Source organism: Amblyomma americanum, chromosome 9 (genome assembly GCF_052857255.1).
Source record: "Amblyomma americanum isolate KBUSLIRL-KWMA chromosome 9, ASM5285725v1, whole genome shotgun sequence".
Lineage (NCBI taxonomy): Eukaryota > Metazoa > Arthropoda > Arachnida > Ixodida > Ixodidae > Amblyomma > Amblyomma americanum.
The window spans coordinates 66,824,788-66,846,392 of NC_135505.1; the positions used below are offsets into that span (position 1 = coordinate 66,824,788).

At 44.8% G+C, this 21,605-nt stretch overlaps 1 protein-coding gene across 1 annotated transcript; it reads left to right on the plus strand.

The window, feature by feature from the left end:
• The first annotated feature begins 1,233 nt into the window (after window positions 1-1,233).
• LOC144105244 (uncharacterized) lies at window positions 1,234-21,350 on the plus strand. Its single transcript, XM_077638388.1, has 6 exons — window positions 1,234-1,330; window positions 5,055-5,148; window positions 10,281-10,402; window positions 13,630-13,737; window positions 17,520-17,627; window positions 21,137-21,350. The coding sequence occupies exons 2-6, from the start codon at window positions 5,075-5,077 to the stop codon at window positions 21,268-21,270; spliced, it is 546 nt and encodes a 181-aa protein (XP_077494514.1). The 5' UTR covers window positions 1,234-1,330; window positions 5,055-5,074; the 3' UTR covers window positions 21,271-21,350.
• The last annotated feature ends 255 nt before the right edge of the window (window positions 21,351-21,605 follow it).

A 21,605-nucleotide genomic window follows, 5' to 3' on the forward strand; every position in this document is an offset into this window, starting at 1 on the left:
TGCCAGATTTCTGTCGTTTCTCTTGCTACTGGAAATGAGATTTATTGTGTTATGCGAACAACATGAGGAGGAAAAATAAAGAGGCAAACAACGATTTCTTGCTTGTAACCTTTCACTTTTTTTTTCATTCTAGATACGGAGGAAAGCTCAACCTGCAGCATTCGCCAAAGCATCGTACCAAAAAACACGAAAATAGTATTGGTAAGGCACAACCCTAAAAGCAGAAAGCCGCAATGTCACCTTTATTGAAAACATTTTTCCTGCCCTGCAGTAATTCCTATCTTTTTTGCAGTTACTTGCTTAGTGTAAGAACGTATGTGCGGATCTTTGCTATTGCAAGATAGTAATTTTTTTCCTCCAATCAGTGCTTACCTTTTGGATACAAGCCACTTTTTCAAACAGAGGGCCATATTTATGTGGGGTGAGTGCGGTTGTTTAAATTTCACGTAAGCTTCTATACGAGTGTTATAGAATTTCAGCGTACAGATATGCGGACGCCGTAGTTGGCCTGGTGTCAAAGCCGCGGCCTGTTACCGTGATAGAAATTTAAAACAACGGAAACCTAGATCAGCAACAGTCTGGGAGCTAACGCCTGCCAAAAGTAACTTGGGAAACCCGTCTCTACCTTTACGTCAAGAGACCACATCTGGGCAAGAAAGATGCAAGAACCGGCCTGCTGGCGGCATTAATTGCACAATACCTGCCTTCGACTCCTTACTAAAACATGAATAAAATTATTTCGGCACCTGCTTCCTCCTTTTCCTCTCAAGTGACCGTATAGCACTGATGCCACTGCGTTGGAAGAAGGAATATTAAATGCGCTCTCAGTTTGAAACGAAAGCCGTCCCAAGAGGTTATACGCGCCGTAAATTATATTTGTAACAAATTGCAGCTCCACACTCTTCAAAATTTGCAAGAGATCGCATGTGCAAAAACACGCTGATGTGCAACGTGGGGTTGCACCGCCGCATCAGTCAGGCCAGCGCCTGGCTGTTTTTGCTATCATCGTTGAATTCAGGCTCCTTTATGTCGCATGCTTCTTATCACATTTACACCCCAGCATCCAAACATTTTCGTCACTCCAGTGTCGTACGTTAATGTCCACTGCAGATAACTCTTTTTGAAGAAATGAAATGACTGCTAGATACGTACACGTCAAGAAAGGACAAAACTAGAACGTGGGATATTCAACGGCCATAAGCACGTGACCTCGCTCTTTGAATGCGAAGAGAAGAAGATAATGTTTAGGAAAGGCCAGTGGCTCTCCTGGTAGATCCAAGGGCACAACGTCAACAGTGTTGAAGATCATCCTGTGCTGCAAATCTCTCATGTAAGTCTGCTACACTTCTCGTCTTATAGTAGAGTACCCTGGTTTTTTTTCTGGGGCCGCCCATCTTAGTATCTACCCAGCAACAGCTTCTGACTGTTGGGCGCAGTGTAGCGCTATCGAAGCTTGACCACGGCAGCCCCATTCCTTCGTTAAAATTTAAATGTTATCGTAATTACTCTGACATGTTTCACTGTGCGCTGCTATCAACTACGATGATGGAAGGCGGTGTTGGACGTTACAAAACTGCACAGAGGACATAAGAGACGAAATAGTGCGAAGAGAGGGAGAAAGATCTTCGGATTAGTTTTCACCACCTGTGGCCTTTAACTTGTTCTGATACAGTGCAGAACAGCGGCGTTCTTGCTATTCGCCTGTATCGCAATTTAGCCACTCCGGCCGGGATTCCCTGTCGCGTCCTTAGGCTGAGCAGCCTCAAGACAGCCGTTAAGCTATATGAGCTATGATAGACGCCCTTTATTACAGAGTCTGACATGTTCGCTAGCAGCTTCCGAGCTTGAAACCTCACATGCCCTCCTGGAATATTTTCAGGCTGCAGTCGACATGGCAGCTCCACTTAGGATGCGTTTTTGTCCGGAAGCGAAGTTCAGGTTCTGGCATTGCAGTTACGGGAAATTAACTGGCTAAAGACACATTCCCCTTTCGCAAAAGCAGCTGGCTGCTCTACGGGAAAAATGAAAACACGTTGTTCGGCGCTTTGGGTGCTCATTACCACATGGATAACTGTGAAACAAAAGCGCGAATTCGGATGGCACGCAACAACTGCAGTGTTGTGTACCCTTCTCTTCCTTGTTTCTGTTCGCGCACGTACCCTCTGTAACAGAAAGAAATGTCTGGTAAGCTGCCAGTTCGTTTTAGACCTATGGATCTCAGCGGAGTAATTTAAGTGCGCTAAGGAGAAGCGAAACCATGTTTGAAAACTACGATATGAAAAATTCAGTTTATTAAGAATTTCGGTAGTTTTATTTTCGCAGTTTGTTCAGGTTAGAGAAGTTTTGCTCGTGCAGCCAGCTCCTACGGTTCTAGCGCTCGTCTGCCGCATGGCGACAATTGAGAAGCGTGATGTAGGAAATGTTTCGCTAAAACAGAAAAGCTATGTACGTGAGACCTCTGTGTCTCTGAGTTACAGTGAACATTGAACAATGAACATTACAGTGTAAATTGAGCTTGAATGTGTAGCCTAAACTGCAGACAGCTCTGAATTCAATACCTTTTTATTTTGTGATAGAAAGAAGCTTTTTGGTTGGTTGGTTACAACTTTATTTAAAATTCCTGCAGAGCTTTCGCCGACAGGGCCTTCGGTCTCCCACGTGGGGACGTCGAGGTATTGCCTTGCCGTCGCTTCGCGGGCCTGCTGGACGGCCCAGAGCTGGTCACGAGACTGGGGCTGCGCAAGGCAGCGGCCCACCGCGGCGGGAGGGTTCCGGAGTTAGCACCGTCAGGGTTTTTGCTGCACCCCTAGAGCATGTGGGGTAAAGTTGCTATAGCAGTGTGGCAGACCTCGCATATATTTGTCGGGTATGTTCCGGGGTAGAGTCTGTGGTATTGTGCCGGGTTGGGGTACGTGAGCGTCCGCAGTTGTCTGAGGGCCACCGCGTGCGCCCTGTCCAGCTTGTCGTTGGGCGGAGGGAAGGTTCGGCGGGCCAGGCAGAGGGCCTAGGTAATTTCGTTGAAGGTGGTCAAACAGTCTTTCGTGCTGTCCCATGGTCGCCGGACTACGGTCGCCGGCGCGGTTCGCGAGTTCACGCGCCTTGGCGTGTGCTGTCTCGTTTCGGCTGCAATGTATGTTCGATACTTCTCCCATGTGCGCCGGGAATCACTGGATTCTGGTTTGAAAAGCTTCCTCCCACTGGACTTTTCGATTTCGCATGATTCGGGCAGCTGTCTGTGAGACCCATCCTTTGGCGATGTTTTTGACCGTTTGCCGCGAGTCGCAGAGAACTGTGGTGCACGTCGGATCCGTGAGAGTGAGGGCCACCGCCGCTTCCTCCTAATAAAAATATATAAAATCTGCTATTTGCGGGAAGCCCATTCACTGAAGAAGCATTCTTGCAGAGCTTAAAGAACTCCAAACGGTCCCGTTTCCTGCCCAGCTTCCTCGTTCCATCAAGTGCCTCTAATCCATAGGTCCGGAATACCTTGGCAAGCCTAGTATAATTTAGTAAGCCTTAGGAAGCTCATGGATAACTCGAACTTACAGCGTAGTCTCATAAGCTTATGGAATTATGGTTGCGTTTTGAGTGCAACAAAACGTCATTCACATGACCCATGAATCTCTAATAATGTTTAACCTCGTTATAACGAAGCGGTTTGTAACGAAATAATGGATATAACAAAGCCATTACGATTCGCCTTGGCCGCTCGGCGAGCATTGGCTACAACGAAGTAATCACCGGCCCCCTTCACTTCCTTATAACGAATGTTAAACCGTATTCCCTTCAAGAACGTGAACATGAAACAAAGGAATCACCTGTGCTTAGCCTTTTAAGGTATCAAGCTGTTTCACTATGCACTTCGTGTCATAACTGGAGTCTGCTTGTCACCGTGCTTAAAACCTGTGAGCTGCGGCTTTCACTAAATATTGTGCTAATAAGGGAGGCATTATTCATTGCCATCCACCCAAGCGTAGATATACGCCTAGAATAGAACTTATACAGGTACCACATATAGTTCGTAGTGTATAAAATAGTCTGCCCCGTCAGGGATTAGAATCTGGGACCGCCGCTTCACCAACACAGTCGCTATACCAACTGGGCTACACGGGAAAGCTTACATACTGTAGGAGAGACAGAATAGATCGGCGACTCGAAGGAGAAAGGCTGTTGTTCCAAAGTGTTGTGCGAATCCCCAGGGTAGTGTATATTTGTATAATGTGAGTCATTAGACATTAGCATACACGCAAGCGCAGCCAAAGGGCTACAGAGGAAAGTTATGCAGGTTCTATAGCGCATTTTTCTTGCCAGTTGTACAGCTTTCCTTCACACTGCTTGGCTGCGCTTGGGTTGATGCGAATGAGTAATTACTGCCTGATTAAAAATTTACCGCACGCGGGGGTTGCTGTGGAACACTGCACTAAATATTATTCTTGAAAGCGCACTCTTTTTACAGCGATCAATAGCTTGCTAGTGATTGCTTGCTCTTTAGCAGTGTTTAATACGAGAGCATTACTAGCTTCATTAATCCAAAGTCTGTCGGCGACCGTCATTGTTGTCGCGGCCGAGAGATGGTCTCAACAGGATGGCGTCATCACGCCTCGTCTGAGCCAGGCGCACCCATTGCGCCGATAGACGGCGCACGCACATAGAGTTATTGAATACTGACTCACTGAATGGGACAGGCGGCACATGCGTATAGGGTTACATTAGAGTTACTGAATACTGAGTTAATGTGAAAGACGGCGCATGCATATAGGGTTAGAATAGAGTTACTGAATAATGAATTACTGAACCGAGCCTTACGCTAGTGTTAATGAAGTATAACGAAAGAATGGCGATTAACCTTGTAAGCTACGTCAATACGGGCTATGAAGAAGTAATTGCCGGGCGCCTTCAACTTCGTCATAACGACGTTCAGATCTGTTTAAAATTTTCCATTTTAGCGTGATCTTCTAGAATACATTACACCTTAATAGGTACCTGCATCGAGGCGTGCCTTTTTGAAAGACCAAATGTGTTTTTTTCAGCCACCAATTTCTGTCTTGTTTCAGAACACCGATAGGAACCTGAGATGATGCGCTTCCTGGCCATAGCGATGTCACTATTGCCCTACCTTGCTATACTACAATGCGCAGCGGAACTAAAGTAAGAACTGCATTGGAACGCAAACATCGTATTTTATTTAGGGTGTTTCATATTACTTCAGCAAACTGGTTCTTAATGACGAATATGGGAGCATATCAGAATGTATCTTGTTTTTCATAATATCAACAAGTATCAACCTTGCCATAAACTTCAACCTGCGAAACACTGCCCGGTAGCTATTGCAACACTTTAAATAATTATATGTATAAAATAGAATGGAACAATTAGTACATTTAGTATTTGTTGAGTGCGTAAGTTCTTTTCAGAAATGCCGAGGTAAGCTGCTTTTGTCAAAACATCATAGATATTGTTGTTACTAAACTACAATATTCCTCATTGAAAGAGCGTAATTTGATGCTGTCATTATTTTTTAACCATAACATGGAATAGTTAAGAAAGGTAAAGCCTTTCAGTCCCGATACGTGGGCTGCAGTAACCTTAATGTTAGATATTAATGCCAGCAGAAACTGAGGCGTTGCAGTGTGTTGCGCATAATTAAAATTTATTTCCGGCTCACCGCAGCTGCAGGGAGACGAAGGACGTATAGGATACCACCGACGTTACCTTTCTGCTGTTTCCAGAGAATTTCTTCGTAAAGAAGGAGAATAACAGCGCTAAGTACAAATAGACATGAAACTACAGCAATTCAATCAGTTCGCGAGAATTGAGATGGAAAGAGCAATTTTATTAGAGTCTCACCTTCGTGGGAGGACCTCTTCAGCGGGAAGCACAGCATGGGTTGCTATGTCTCGCTCACGGCGGACCAGCACAAGATTGTGATCGTGAAATGGGAGGCAAAGACAGTGCTCTCACCAGGCACTTGTTGGCACTAAGCACTAGGCACTGGCACTTGGCGGATGCTCGCGCATTACAACATCACGTCGTAGAGAATGAGGGGGCTAGTGTCAACGCTAGAGGTTAGAGATGAGTCGCTGGAGTGGTTTGCTTGTCGGTTTTCGGTCGGGTTTGAAGGTGTAAGTCTAACTGGAATACAAGAAACCAACCTCTTATCGAGTGAGCGGCGAAGTCGGAGGGTTTCCCGCCATGCTCTTTGAGGATCGCGCCTGAACACCCTGCATATAATAAGTGCATGCTCAGGTTGTACGCAGGTTTCAGGCCTGGCTACCTAACCATCCAAGAGGTCACATTTTGTTGCGCCAGCTTTTTCAAGAGAACAGAAGAGAGCCACGTATAGCAGCAAGCGCAGGCGTTAAGTTTGCGATCCATTACTCGTGCCGGGGTCTAGCTTAGGCAGCTGGCAGTTATCTTTAAGAACTCATAGGGAATCTTTACGCCATTTGAGTAAGTATGTAAGGGTGACTACTGGCAGGTTAGTAATAGGGCGTGTTACCCACTTGTATTGCGTGGGAAGGCCTAGATTCTAGCTACGATGAGCTGCTCGAGCTATTGGGTGGCGCTTGCGTGTAGTTAGGTGGCGACGAGGACTGTGGCGCTCTCAGCCACTGCGACCGCAGGTGTTATAGCTTGACCTTGTAAGAAAAGCACAGCTAAGGTTATAGACGTCCTCTGAAGCACCACAGGGGCCAACAATAACACAATAGCCGGTTCTAACCTGCCGCTGATTCCAATGTGATGGTAGTTTTCATGGCCAGGAAAGTAGAAAAACAGCAATTTACGCAGCAGCCCAAACATACGTTTTTGTCTGCTCCTGCATCTATCCTCTCCGCTTTTTTCACTTTCATACTTTCCTGTCATCGCAACGAGCGCACCTTAAGGCAAGAGACTTCTGACAGCGCGATTGCAAGCCTTGCAGTTGGAAGCAAGTGTGGATTAGCGGCGATAACACAGCGCACATTCCACGCCTTCAACATCATAGTGCGGACTGTCTGACTAATTCGGAGTTCGCGTTTCTTTCAGAGCAACCGTTTTGCGTACAGACTTCAAAATTTCTCTTGCATATATCGATCCATACATGCTTTTTAGAGAGGGCACTCAAACGGGGTGTGTATTACATGCTGCTTCGGCCCGCAGTTTCGGATGGTCACCGCTGTAAAAAAAAATGTTGGTAGGGCTTTAACGTAGTTAAACCGAGTGAACGTGCAAAAGCATGTGTTTAGCCAGGGTGGCTTATGGATTTGCTTTGTTAGGTTGTCGACTCGTTTCGCGACTACATTAGACTAAGGTTAAGCTCTGATCGAGGGCAAGCTGAATTGATCTGTCCGCGCCACAGATAGAGGTTGATGAATACGACGATCTGTAATGCACAGTGCGAGAATGTGTTGCAGATTAACACGAGGCGTGATAGGCTGCGGCGATAGCATAGTGCTCTCGGGCAGAGGTAAGCAAAGCTTGTATAGGTACGCTCGTATAAATGTTTTCGCTCTAGTAGGTGGCCGTTTTGGTCACCATGGAGCCGAAGCGAGTTTGGAAATTGCTGCGCTGAGGGGTTACGCGCAGGTAATATAATTCTTCCCTTTTCATATTGCATCCATCATATTGCGCATGCCAAAGGAGAGGAGTTGAGTCGCGTGGGTCTTCGCAGCGTCATTGTATTGTCGATAGCAGGAGCAAGGTCCGCTTAGACGAGCGTTTATTTTTTTGAGTCTGAGGATATCTGTCTCTTCAATTCTGTGTCGTCTATGTGACACGACTGTTAACATCGCCCTCCGTGTGTGGATGATGCGCTAGAGCAGCTGTACGCTAGAAATTTGCTCTGCTGCTGTTCTGCATGCAGATTTATCGAGCGCAGATCCTATGCTCGTAATGAGCAGGTAGTGCGCTCAAGAGTGCCGAAGATCTGGGGCTTCGATGTGCAGCCCACGCGCTGCGCCTAGCGTACAGAACCATCCACGCCTTTCGGAGAGCATTTCCGCTTCGTCTGGCAGAGACTGTCGTGATCCTGGACTCGCGAAGCATGCACAATTTACTCTTCCGGTTCACTGAAACAAAGTTTACAATCCTTTGACAGACCGGAATGCGGAATTTTGTGTGCGTGAATCATATCAATTTAGTTTTTTGCCGGCACTATTACGGGGAAAACACACTTTTGTGGCTCGAAAATGATGTGCAGTTACATGCAGGAGGCATTCGTTTGCTAGCTTGCGAATCACGATGTACAGCTGGATGGACGGTTTTGTGAGCAGATTGTTCTCCCTGTATTTACCTAAAGCATCGTGGCGAAACTATTAAACAGAAAATACCCGTATTCGGGTGCAACTCAGATTGCTGTTTGAAACGGAAAATGTACTTGAATACAGCAGAATGAGCCCACCTTTACTTTTCACACAAAAAAAGAACAAAATTCTGGCTCAGTATCACATAAATAATGCAATAATTAGTCAGCAATACACATATAAATAATTAGGTGTTATGATGTCTAATGACTGTTCATGGAGTGTACATGTGGATCATGTGGTTAGCAAAGCTGGTAGGGCGCTGAATTTCCTTCAATGTAATTTAAAGTGTTCGCAACAAAACCCCAAGAAAACGGTTTTTATGTCGTGTGTGCGACCTATCATTGAATGTGCCTGTGTTGTATGGGACCCTGCACAGCAATTCTTGATTCACAAGCTGCAGAGAATCCACAACAAGGCAGCAAGGCTTGCCTTGGGAAGGTACGGGCGAAGAGATAGCTGTACGGAAATGAAAAATTATTTGCAATGGGAATCCCTTGCTTCTCGTAGAAGGACGTTAAGGCAAAATTATTCTACTCAATATTTCACAATAGAAACGGCATAAATCGAGAAATTTATTTTAAATAGCCCTTTTACGTTTCAAAACGACATGATCATTCTTACAAAATTCGAGAATACCGTGCCAGGACAAACTTGCTTGAAAAATCATTTTTCGTCAAGACTGTGCAACAGTGGAATCAGTTATCGGAAGTGCAAGTGTGCTCTGTTAATGAAGATGTCTTTTTTTGCAAATTTGTAGCCCCCCTGCTTTAACGCCTTCTGGCAATGCGGGGTAATTATTGGATGAAGAATAAAGAATAAATAATGAAACAAGCAGCAGTTTTGTTTTGTTTTGCTTTATTAATACCTCAAAGGCCCCGTTGAAGGGGTATCACTTGACGGAGTGGGTAACAAGCAGGGCATAATATTGCTTCAATTGATGACTTGAATAGTGATGGATAAGTATCAAGCACGACGTTCCTCCATAAGGAGAGCCTTCAGCCAATTGCGTCTACCGATCTGGTGAAGCAGCGGTTATTCCCCATTCATCTGCCACTCCCTGTGATTTCACACTAGCTGGCGCAAGGAGATCGGCCATAGGGGAGAGCGGCACATTCGGTACACGTGTAGAATCAGTCGGCGCCATTAGCTGGAGGGGCTTCTTTGAGGAGCATCTGCACGTCGTTCTTGAGTTGTATTGAGTAGTATGATTCCTTCCCTGTTGTGGGATGTGTGGTTGCTGTAGGGCATAAGAAAAACACTCTTAATCACTATTTTGCAGCCGACATTAAAACAAAGCCGCTCTTAGATGTGACAAGAATGTATTGAGTGGTGTTAGCGTTTTTGATAGCTAAAACCATTCTTCACTAAGTTGACCATCAGGTCCTCAATTGAATTGTCCCAATGAGACCTGTTAATGTGATTCGTTATTGATATCTTTGGGTACAAAACTACAAAATTCCTCCTAAAACTCCGCGTGAAACCCTGACGCATAGTGGACGTGAGCTGACTGCACGTAAGAAACGGTTCCCTGAATATGCTATAAAGTAAAAACAGAGAAATGCTCGGCGCTTATTTTCTGCAAGGGAAAGGCATTGTGAATGGCTTGTTTTTGTCTCATTCGCACAATACGCTTGCAAAGCCACACGATGAAAAATAACGCTTAAGGTAAAACGAAGGAAAGTCTTTCGGGTAGGTCAAAATCATTATCAGTTAGGGAGCGTGAAAAACATTGTCCTATTTCTAGGAACACAGCACAATGTTTCAGCTGCAAAGCCAAGTTACTTAGCCCCGCTGACCAGGAAGATCGATGGTAAGGAAGTGTACCCAGAGTTCCTGCGTCTTTCTATCTTGATGGGCGTGTACAAGACGAAGGGAAAAATTCAGATAGGTTGTTTTTATTCCGTTGGTGAAACCCCATGACATACCACATTTTGGCGACTACTTGTGCATGTACCGAGTAACCGAATTATTATTGCCGTTTTCTTACCATTTCAGCACCTCTGGTACTTGCGACGTGAACCAGTGCAACGGCACGTGTAAGGAGTACTACGGAAAAAAGTATATAGATGTCACCGGGAAATGCGAAAATGCCAAGTGCACCTGCCATTTTCATACGCGTACGTAAAGTCATCAAACATAAGCTGCAACAACTGCACCATTGTGTGCCAGTTACCGTAGTAAATCAATCTGACTTCTTATGAACGCAACACAGAAAGTTGCTGTCAATCCAAGCTTTTCACCCTGTCTGGGACAACTCGCATACCTTTATTGAACAGTCAACCAAACTTAGAAAACGGTTCGGAGAAGTAACATACGTATTCACTTTAGCGATCATTGTAGTGCAGTTACCTTTAATTTTCTTCAAATTAATACGCACTTCAATGCCTATTGAAACAATAATCGTTTTAATACTGCTAATTGTTCTTGTTCTTGCAAACAACCATTCCCTGGAGATTGTTTATAAGCATTAAAACTCGTAAATGCCAAGAAAGCGATTAGAGGAGCACTCTTTTCGTGCCAGCCATCACAAAATACACGACGTGGTTTGCTGTAATATATTCTACGTCCCTGGGTGCTCATCGCATTTACGTAATTTGCATTTATACATAAAATCGGCCTGTAAACATGAAAATTACCATGTCGATACCAGGACCACTAATATTACAAATTACTGCGTTAAAACGGCACCTTTAATCGCGGTGAATCACAGCTCTGACTGGCTAATGAAGCTCACATGAGACAGGGTTTGTTACAGTATCAAGCGCATAGCATTTAATGCTTGCACCCGATGCAACATTGCGACACCTCTGCAAAGACAAAAGTAGAAAAAAATAAGCAAGGCTAAGAGACTGGGTGGTGAGAATCGCTCAGCGTGCTATGAGCGCTGCGACGCCTCCCCCATAGCTCATCGTTTTTCTTACGAGGTGGGTTCACACTTGAATACTGCTTGGGCTCGAAGTCGGCCTGCAAACTTTCAATGAGCTTAAACTTCGCGGGTAAGCTCCAGTGGCGCCATCAATGGAAACCGCGCTGCGAACACAAAAAGAGCCAATTTCAGAGTACTTTGAGACGAAACTTCTTACTCTTGGTATATTCATCGATTTTTCAAAAGCGTTTGACCGCATTAACCACAAAATAATGTTGACTAAGCTCGGGCACTACGGTTCGCGCAGACAGTTTCTTGACAAAATTCAGTCTTATTTAAGTTCTCGATCGCAACAAGCAAAAATAGATAATGGTTTATCTTACATTAGTCGCATCGTTTCAGGACTCCCGCAAGGTAGTATTTTGGGGCCATTGCTATTTCTTGTTTTTTAACGACATCGTCTGTATTAGTAATCTTCCAATATTGTCATTTACGCTGAGGACACCACGTTATTGTTTAGGGCTGCACAGTTGGCACATCTCGAGAAACAAGCCACAAAATGTTCACAGTCGCTCCTAGAATGGTCTCAAAATAATGTATTAAACATAAACAGTGCAAAAGCGAAAGCTGTGATTTTCAGGCCTCGTAACTAGTTGACAAATTTGCCACCACTCAATTTAAGAATCGGTAAATCAATTATTGAAATTGTAGCAGCGGTTAAAAGTTTGTTTTATTTTTAATGAGAATTTGAGCTGGATGATCACGCCGACATGGTGATAAACAAGCTGTCAAAGGTTGGCGGTATTCCGTGTCGATTGAGATACTTCATGCCGAAGAGTATTAACGAGATATATTATAGTGCTCTGGCGCTGTTTTCTTCTTTTGTAAATTATTGCTTTTTGGTGTGAGGTACCACGTCTTTTACAAATATTAACCGCTTGCATCTCCTTCAAAAGAAAGCTGTAAGAAATGTTATGAATGCTCCTCGGCTAGGACAGGCTGAACCGGTTTTCCATGAACTTCCAAATACCCGCTTATCACAGCTGTGTGGAACTTTACTTCTACCGCGTTATAAATCCAGTGTCAATAAAAATAATTGCCTTATGGTAAAGCTGTCATGTATAGAATACAAAAATCCAAAATACCCTACACGAGCAACAGAAAATGGTATGTACCTAGGAGGCGAACAAATTACGCCTATCAAATGTTGAGCTACATCTTCCCGCATCAATTAAATAAGGAGTCCGAATTGATGTACAGCTAATGCCAAATCTGTTATTTTTTCTTTTTTTGTTCTTTGAAAGAGCTCTGATGTTGTGTACCACTTCAGTGCCTCTCTGGGGTGCGTCGGCCTCGTCAAGCCTTTCACTGGCTTTTGTGGACGCGCCCAACATCGACATGATGTTAAATAAACATTATTCTGAATCTTATCCTTTCACTGCCGAAGGAAAAAAAAACAAGAATGATCTTCGAGCATTAGGCGCATTTTATTTTGGCGTCTACTAAATGACTATTTTCTTCATGTCCTGTTTAGTAGCAGTCACGATTATTATCAGACGATATGCGGGGAACAAGAAAAAGAAACAGACTGAAAAAAAATCAAGGCCAGATAAGTTTGGCTAAGGCTAGTAAATGTCTGTGCTGCTGGTACTACATGCCCTATGGCGCTGGACATCCAAAGTTGTGCGACTTCTAAATGTTCGGCAGTCATCTGTGAGTTTCTATGGCCATAGGAGCTATCTACCTATTTATCCACAGTTCCCTTTCGAGCATAACACAGGGGTGGGGGAAAGTTGAATGAACTAGGAGGAATATCTACAAAAATAAAATTTCGCTTATAATGCTTGGCATTCAGATGGGAGCGATTATTGGAGGAAAACATTTTCGATATCACGTGTTACTAAAATAAATACAGTTTTAACAATTTTCCCTAAAAAGAAAAACTTTATAGTTTATGGTAGTATAACTTCGTAAAAAAGGAATTCGGGCTATGAGGGACGCCTTAATGAAGGGCTCCGAAAATTTCGACAACCTAGGGTTCTTCAAGTGGAACTAACCTCGCACAGTACACTGGCCTCGAGCATTTCGCCCGCATTAAAATGCGACTACCGCCTTCTGGGTCGAAGCCATATTTTCTTTGTCAGCAAACTAGAACCATAACCACTAAGCCACTGTGGTGGCTTGAAAAGGAAATGTACATCCGTGTCATCCCAGCAACCACAATATAAAGGATATTTTTCTGTTATTAGGAATGGTAGAGCATCTACTTCAACATGTCTGCCCACTCTCTCACGGCGCTCGGTAGTTTCTTATAATTACAAGAGTAAATTTATTATTTTTTTGCGTTTGTCGCTAGTGGCAAGTGGAGGTGGCTATAGGGCTTCAACAATGCTGTATTTTCCTTCGACAGTTTCGTGAAACTAAGGATACCCTACGAGAATCCTGGTGCACCCTTACAGTGCATCTTACTTTTTGCAGCTTGCAACGAGAAAGCTTGCTTGGAGATATGCCAGCGGCAGTATAACGGAAAGCCCGGCCTTTTGTCAAACTGCACCCAAAATGTCTGCTACTGCGGCTACTTCCAAAGTAAGTGGCGTACTTTTTTTCTCATACCTTCATATTTATGTCGCCATGTCCTTCAGAATGCTTAATGTGTACGGAGAGCACAAGGACAGGTATTTTAATCTCAATACATTTTCATTTGATAGTGGAGCTTTTACCTGCAATGAAATTGCCTATAGAGTTTACGAATACATGGGAATAAAATGAGGATACCGCAGTGAGCTCTAGAAATAAAAATTATCGCGGCAACTCTATTGAACAGCGGAGTGCAACACAAGCGAAGAAAGAAATGAAAGTAACACATCCGCTCTAGCATTAGAAACAATAAACCGACGTAGCGTAGTTGTGCAATGCGTATGAAAGAATACTGATGATCCCGTAAGATAGAGGAGTGGATTTTTTGAAAAAGCGAACGTAAAAAAGAGCGGCAGGGAATCAGGTGGGGATCAGATTTAAAAGTGTTGAGGCATATGGTGCCACATCTTGCAAAAGGGAGGAATTGTTAAGGGGTATAGGAAATGCCTATGTTTTGACGTGGAGGTAGTGGAAATGATCGCTATGATACGGATGATAGAAAAGTTGGCCAGAAATAAATTGAACCCTGCTATGTAGCCACTGTTATAACAGTGAAGTAATGTAATTTTTTTCATTTATACTTTACTGATGGTGTCACAGCAAAACGTCGAGAATTTTCGGAAACTGATCTTGGGCCGTGTTCTTTAAGCTTTCTGTTTTCCATTGACCATTTCAAGTGCACTTGGTCCTGTCTCATTGGCCACTCAGATATGCCCGCTTCTTTCGAGCGTCTGTGGGAAGCGACCGCACCATTCAGTGGTTGGCGATAGGACCTCACTGTTAGCTGCCATTGGCTGGGATGTGCAGCCAGTGGCGAGGTGCGTAACAGCGCTCTATCAATAGCGGGCGATCGGACCTGTCCACTGGCTCTGACTGGCTGCGCTATGCTTCCAATATTTAGGTCCGGTCGGCACCCACCCAGCGGATAGGTCGCTTCTCGCAGATGCTCGAAAGCCCTGCGTATATCTTAGGGACCAATGGGAGAGAACGAAATGGACACCAAATTGAAAATTTACAGGATATAGGATACAGTTCCTGGTTCTGGACACGAAAATGCTGGTAGAATGATCTTTATATTGCATTGCAGAGGGTTCCATATATACAATGACGTATTCAAGAAAAACCAGTTTAGAAGAAAACGGATATCGAATGGGCCTTTACGTTTTGTACTTTAATTCAGGAGCATAGAATTACATACATGTCATGCTACAAATAAAACGAAAAATAGTAGTGAATTGATTTTCAAAGTGGCAAATATTTTGGCGTCTGTGTAGGGTAGGCCCAGGCGGCGCATTGGTCCCAGTATTGCGCCCGTGCCTAGGGCCCTGAGGTGAGGGTAGCGGGCTTATGGACAGGACGCCATGCCACGCAGTGTAGTGCAGTGTCCGAAATGTCTTCAGATTACTATATCTGTTCAATACTGCCTCAGTGAATACACTGAAAAACGTCTATTCCCCTCTCCCCGGTCCAAAGCCCCCCCCCCCCCCCCCCCCCCCCCCTGACACGGCGCATGCGGACAGCTGTTGCAGCTGCTACAGCTTTTGCAGCAGCAGCTGCTCCGCACAACGTGGCCGGTCACGTGGCCAACCACGTGACCAACCACAGCGCCGCCACGGAGGTCAAGGGGTGGCCACGGAGCATAGGGGTGCCACGCTGAAGGCTCGAGAAGCTGGCGTATTGTAGCTCTCGCTACAAAACACGAGTATTCTTTCAGGCTTTCAGCCTGACTTCATCCGGAAGTGATGAGCACAGACAGTACAATACCATTTTGTATATCACGGATGACCTCATTATTGAATGGGTCTTAATAGGATTTCATATGATCTGTGTCCTTTGGACCTAAGTCACCATTCCACCGAACCAATTGATAGCTGCAATATGTGTCAACTCGAGGCAACTGAGAATGAGAAACATTATTGTCCGATGAATATTCGTCGAAAATTTAAGCTAGTGCTTCGCTGTTAATTTGGACATTTTTGTTCTTTTGGCCGGAGAAATGGCACGCTTAATTTAAAAAAAAATGCGATGTGAAAAGAACACAGTCTAATTGATACCTTTCATCTCGCTTTAACAAAGAATTCGAGAAGTCAGAAGGCATTGAGAGCATGGTTCTCAGCCATGCGCATCAACCAGAAATAGTCAACACATTGCGAAGCGAGGAGGTGCAACTCAATGGCTTTGTGCGGAGAAATAGTCAACACATTGCGAAGCGAGGAGGTGCAACTCAATGGCTTTGTGCGGCAGTATTCTCGTTGTGTCCATGTTTTTGGCGTTTTTTAACATGAGCGTTGAAACACCCCTCCCCTTATTTTGTCTGGTCATTTTCAACTTTCCCACAATATATCTGATGTTATACCGCCATCAACAGGCGATCTTTATACGTGCAGAAGTCATCCATTTGCTATCCGGCACCCTTTTCAGCTATGAAACAATCTCAGCGTTGTCAACGATTTAGTCAACTGTCGAAACGTTTCGGGAATTCATTTCCTATTTTGACTCCTCGCTGCTTAGCTGTTGAAATCAGACTGCTATACTTTCAAGTCGGTTCTGCGGCTCTAACGATTGTATTTGGCTGTCAGTTCAATAACTTTTTACTCACTGAGAAAGATAAGCAACGTTATTTGATTACGAATCACAAAAAGGGCACTCCATTCAAACACGTACGTTGTGCCAGATACCATCTTCAAGGTTTCCGATGGCGGCAAAGCATTTCTACTTCGTTCTTGTTTTACCCACGTATGCATAAAACCGAAAGCGTCTGCGAATTAGCAACGCCTCGCTTATCTAGATTTTTCTGTTTTACTCAAACAAGAAGTAATCAATTTCTGAGGCACGGGCAAAAAATGTGCAGATGTTGAGCTCAGCTGTGTGCCGACCTGCTATTGCCACCTGCCGAAAAATGAAAGAACTGCAGCTGCTGCTGCTACTTAAAGTCTCCAACAGATGGCAAAACCGACTCAAGAATTTTTTTTCTCCTGAAGAAGTTCTCTGCTGCAGTAATTTATCCACATCTCTGCATTTATAGTTCTTCAGCACAACTCACAAAAAGCAAAAAATATCAACACAACTACTATAGCAAGTTCTTCGCACACAGACGCGTTATTCGGTTGCAAAAAAAAATATTAATTATTCTTGAGTACCACGTTGCCGTCCCAGATGTGTCTCTGTTCATGAGTTGAGCAACTGCTTAATCATGCCGCCAAATCATGCGGCATATGTCTCGTATGATTTAGAGAGTGAGCAATTAAGTCCGGGCTCTTCATCTTGCAATCATGACATGCTCGCTCGCATAGGTATACAGGCGACGTGACACTTTGTTGTCATTGGTGCTTTAGGCCGCTGAATTTGCAGTATTTCGCGCAATGTATTCTAGTAGGCCTTTCTCTTCTGTAAAAGTACATTTATAATTCTTGTAATTAACCTTTTAACGACATTCTCGGCATATCATTTGCTTTTCGCAGAAGTGTAATGTAGATCTAAGTGCGCAGTTTTCAAGTGGACATTTGAATTGAAATTGAAAGTAGAAATTTTCGTTTCCACTTTCCGCTCTCTCTTGCTAGGCCTGTGACTTGAGATTGTGTAAAGCGTTAGTGACAGGCTACTAGCGTCGTCTTGCGCCACAATTGCAAAACATTGGCAGGAGCCCCTTGTAACTGCCAAGCATTTTTGCTTTTTAGTTCACGAGTTGCTGAGTGGCGGGTAAAACCTCTTTTCATCTCGTCCTTTCTTAGCGTGCTTGCTGCCAAGGTGTGCATATCAATGTCAGCAGCAGTACCCGGACAAGAACAATCTCGAAGCTTTCTGCAAAAACGACGTTTGCCATTGCAAATGGCATTCGTGTGAGTATCCGATGTTCAATTTTCTTAGAGCAAAAGCTGTATCCGCGAGGTTTTCGGAGATATCGCGGCAACGTGGTTCTGACTGAATATTTTATAGTAGGAACACCACGGCACCAACTCTGAATCTATAAATATAGGTTTCTATTTTGCGTATCAGCGTTTTGTCACTGACTTCTTAACGTGGGACTATTTTTTTTCGTTCAGTTAGCCTCCTTACACATCGACACAAGTAGTACCTCTATCAGTTTGTTTTGCACTGGACGGACCAACGACAGATTTTTTTCAATGCCCATGTTTATAGCACGTCAACAGTTCTAGCAGACACCTTGAAACATTGAATATTTCTCAATTTCAACTATCCATTCCTCGGGTTCCTCTCGCAAATATACAGAATGATCACCTGTCGGTCTGTCTCCTATCATTCGAATTCACGCCTTATGTTTGCTTCGAATTTGTCTCAATGTACATTTAGCCTCCGATAGGCGCAACAGATTTAAACAAAGCATAGGGCGACCATGATTAAAAGGGTATATACGACGGTGATTAAAGAAATGGTTTCCTTAATTCCCTTTTGTTTCATTGAGTAGGCGAAGCCACTTGCCGCTTCATGCACGTGCAACTGGGCAACCGCGATGAAAGCTCCTTTACGTCACTTTGGCCACGTATGCTAGCGCCAGTTCCTCCTTCAATTACGTTCATAGCGGGCGACGGCGGAACGATGGCGTATTAATCTCCATGCCAACTAACGACCGAAACACGATGGTGCAGGCGGTGCTCGTATGCCATCTGCTTCACGCGCGGACTGGTCAAAAAAGCCCGACAGGAATGGTGGGCGGATGTATCGTTGGCAGCGTGCTCTGCCCGCAGCGGCGGGCCGCGTTTTACTTGGGTTCTCGTTAAGCATTTTGTTGCTGTTCTCGCAAGCTAGAATTTGTCGTGCTGCAACTCAACGTTGGTAACTGCAATGCTGGTCCGATTTAGAGAGTACAGAGCACATATTTTGCGCGTTTTTTGATGCATGCTTCCATTTACCTTTAGTCAAAAAGAGAAGACTTCTCAAAATTCGCTATATGACTATGTTCCAGCATTCTGTACAATACAGACATTGTGTGTCGACTCACCGGCGTTGTTATGTTTATCTCAAACGGCGCCACTGATATTTTCAGTGGATAATTTCTTGCATTTTTCACGCAATGAATGTGCGTGCGCGCACAGTGAGTGCGCGAAATTTGACACATGCAAAGTGTGGCTTAAGATAATTGCAAGAAAATTGGTTAGTATTCTTTAAACACATGAAAACAAACCACAATCACGGAACGGCCCTCACTGTCCACGGATGCTAATATAGGCGGCACTAACAGAATTCGGTTAACATACAGTTCCATCATCCGTTCCTACAATATGCCTACTATTCTGAGGACCAAAAAATTGAAGGTGGTTTAGCTCTGGTTAAACCTGGAGTGACGCGATAGCTATAGCTTGCCGAGTGGAACTTGCTCAGTTGAATGGCAAAGTTAATCTTTCGCCGCCCCGATTCGCTCGGTGTTCCATTTTCATCTTCGTCCCACTTGACACGGTGCATGTGCAGAACTGTGGCAGCTTAGTTTCGCCGGCGCGCCGAGCCGCCGGCAGCTGCTCGGCACCACGTGGCTGGTCACACGACCAAACACGTGACGAGCCACGTGATCAGCTACGGCGCCGCGCCGCCGGCAGCTGCTCCGCACCACGTGACAGCGTGGCGGCGCAGCCACGCTGAAGGCTCGAAATGCTACAGTAATGTAGCTATCGCTACAAAACGATGACCGCTTCGTCAACAGCAGTGACTAAATTAGAGTTACTGGTCCGTGTGGCCGCAATAAGGGGTGGCTCCCGAGAAAACATGAGCATGTAGCGATTCCTGTCGTATCCGTAAGAGTCTCCCGGCACTTTTCGCAGTTTCGAAGGTTATGAGCGCAAAACCAAACGCCACCGTAGCTCTCGCAGCAGCGACTTCACTACCGCATGAAAGAACACGACGCCCACGCGACTGCGACTGGCACCGCTGAGCAGGCAATAGCGTCCGATATAACGCGGCAGACGAGTTCAGGAAACACGCAAGAGATGGGCTGCGGTTGCAACGGTCGTGCGAGTCAAAAATTCAAAAGGGATACAGGAGATATTTAAAATTCCAAAACCTTCTTGTGGTTAGATCTTGCTCGTTATGTCACACGTTAGCCCAAATTCCTCCTTTAATTACGTTCATTACGTTCGGACGGGGGAGGGGGGGGGGCGCAATGACGGCGTCAGCGGAGGTTTGCCGAACGAGCAGATACGGAAATGGCTGTCGCTTTACTCTCTTCGACGAGACCGCTTAGAGTACAGTCATAGCATTCCATTGTGTCCGTATAGTATCCGGCTAGTGGCGCAAAGGAAGCGGAGGGAATATGCTAAGGAAATGCTCATTAAGTCCCTAGTTTAACACGTATGTGGCAGTAAACTGAGCTGAACTATACTGGAAGTAGAGATTAGAAGGACGCAGTGATTAAACGATTGAAAGCAGTGATAAAGTTCAGCAGAAAGGAATGCATGTACATGTAAACAACGACCCATACTGGAAATCTGGAGAGCGCATGTGTGAGGGTATGCTATATATACCATCACCGGCACTGGACGTGTCGTGTGGACAATCATCTCACAGTATAAGGCATCTCGCCACCTCTTCTTTTTTCGGTGGTTTGTATCCATACCGACAAGATTGGAAAGTTTTATTCCTAATATGAATGAATTTCAGACGGCGACTTCAGCATCGCTACCACCGCCAACCTCACGCCGACCTTGGGTCGATGTTTCGACAGACACTGCCGCTAATGGGAGCGGTGTGCCTTTCATGCATAGCGCCTATTTATTTTAGTTGTTGTCGGGCAACAGGCACACTTGAATGGCGACGGAATGAATGGCAACAGGCACACTTGTGGCAGGCACCCTATTTAATCCTGAAGAAGCTTCTAAACAACAAGCGTTTTTTTTTTGTGAGAAAATCGACCGTTAATTATTTGCAGTAGTAGCGATGGCAAGACAGCAACCAAATACAGTGGACAGGTACACTGCACTAAATGTAGAGTAGTTATTGTACAAATCATTCAGGTCACGAATAAGGATAAGCTAGAAGTTCATCAGAGAGGTAAACAGAACAAGTGTTTGATCTAGAAAATGCAATAACTGACATACCATAGCACTGCTATCTTCCCTGCTTAATTCAGTGATAGCGTTGTTCACTCCGTTCACCCATCCTTCCGTGTTCACAATACTACTTACAGGCATGTTTTTTGTCGTATTCCTTCGCTCAGCGTTGAAGCCCTAAAATGTGACGTAACCGATCCAAGAGCAATTGGTCTTGACGCAGCTGTTTTATGATATGAGATTCAACTCAAGCAGAACGAGCTGCTCAAATGTGCTGAAATTATTACGCCTGTTTACTGTGCAAATAAGAGTTTAATATACCAATAAATGTGTATCGCGCTTTATTTCAGTCGAACCAGGAGAGGGGCAGCCGCTAAAACTTCCTGCGGGGCCTTTGGATGGATCCGAGACCAATCTGCTGTCTTTTAGAGCTACAAAGGCGTTCTATCTAGGGGAGGAGGCCATAGAGCCCAAGGTGCGGTAGCCTTTGGCATGAAAAATGCGCAATCAAGTTCTTCTCAGCCTCGAAAGCTTCCCGAAGTGCTGAATAAAGAGCTCTTAGTGCGTGGCCTATTGCGTGCTTTCGTGGCAGAAAATGCTGTTGCACATCGCGCAGCGATTTACAGAACACGGTTGAAGAAATCACTGCTCTAGGACTACCACTGGTTACTACATTGCAATGCACGATCATGCTTTGGCAACCCAACAAATCTAGTTGGTGCTTCAGTCTATAGCTAAGCAGTGCCAAACCTTGGTGGCACAGTGCACCGTTCGGATCTGCACGGGCTTTTCTTTATTAACTGATGAATTAAATGAGTT

What these genes read in the sequence shown, in the direction of transcription:
- LOC144105244 (XM_077638388.1), top strand. Translation starts at nt 5,075, where the DNA reads ATGATGCGCTTCCTGGCCATAGCGATGTCACTATTGCCCTACCTTGCT. An exon ending in CAATGCGCAGCGGAACTAAA is followed by an intron (nt 5,149 to 10,280) that starts GTAAGAACTGCA and finishes TTACCATTTCAG; the next exon opens with CACCTCTGGTACTTGCGACG. An exon ending in CTACTGCGGCTACTTCCAAA is followed by an intron (nt 13,738 to 17,519) that starts GTAAGTGGCGTA and finishes GTCCTTTCTTAG; the next exon opens with CGTGCTTGCTGCCAAGGTGT.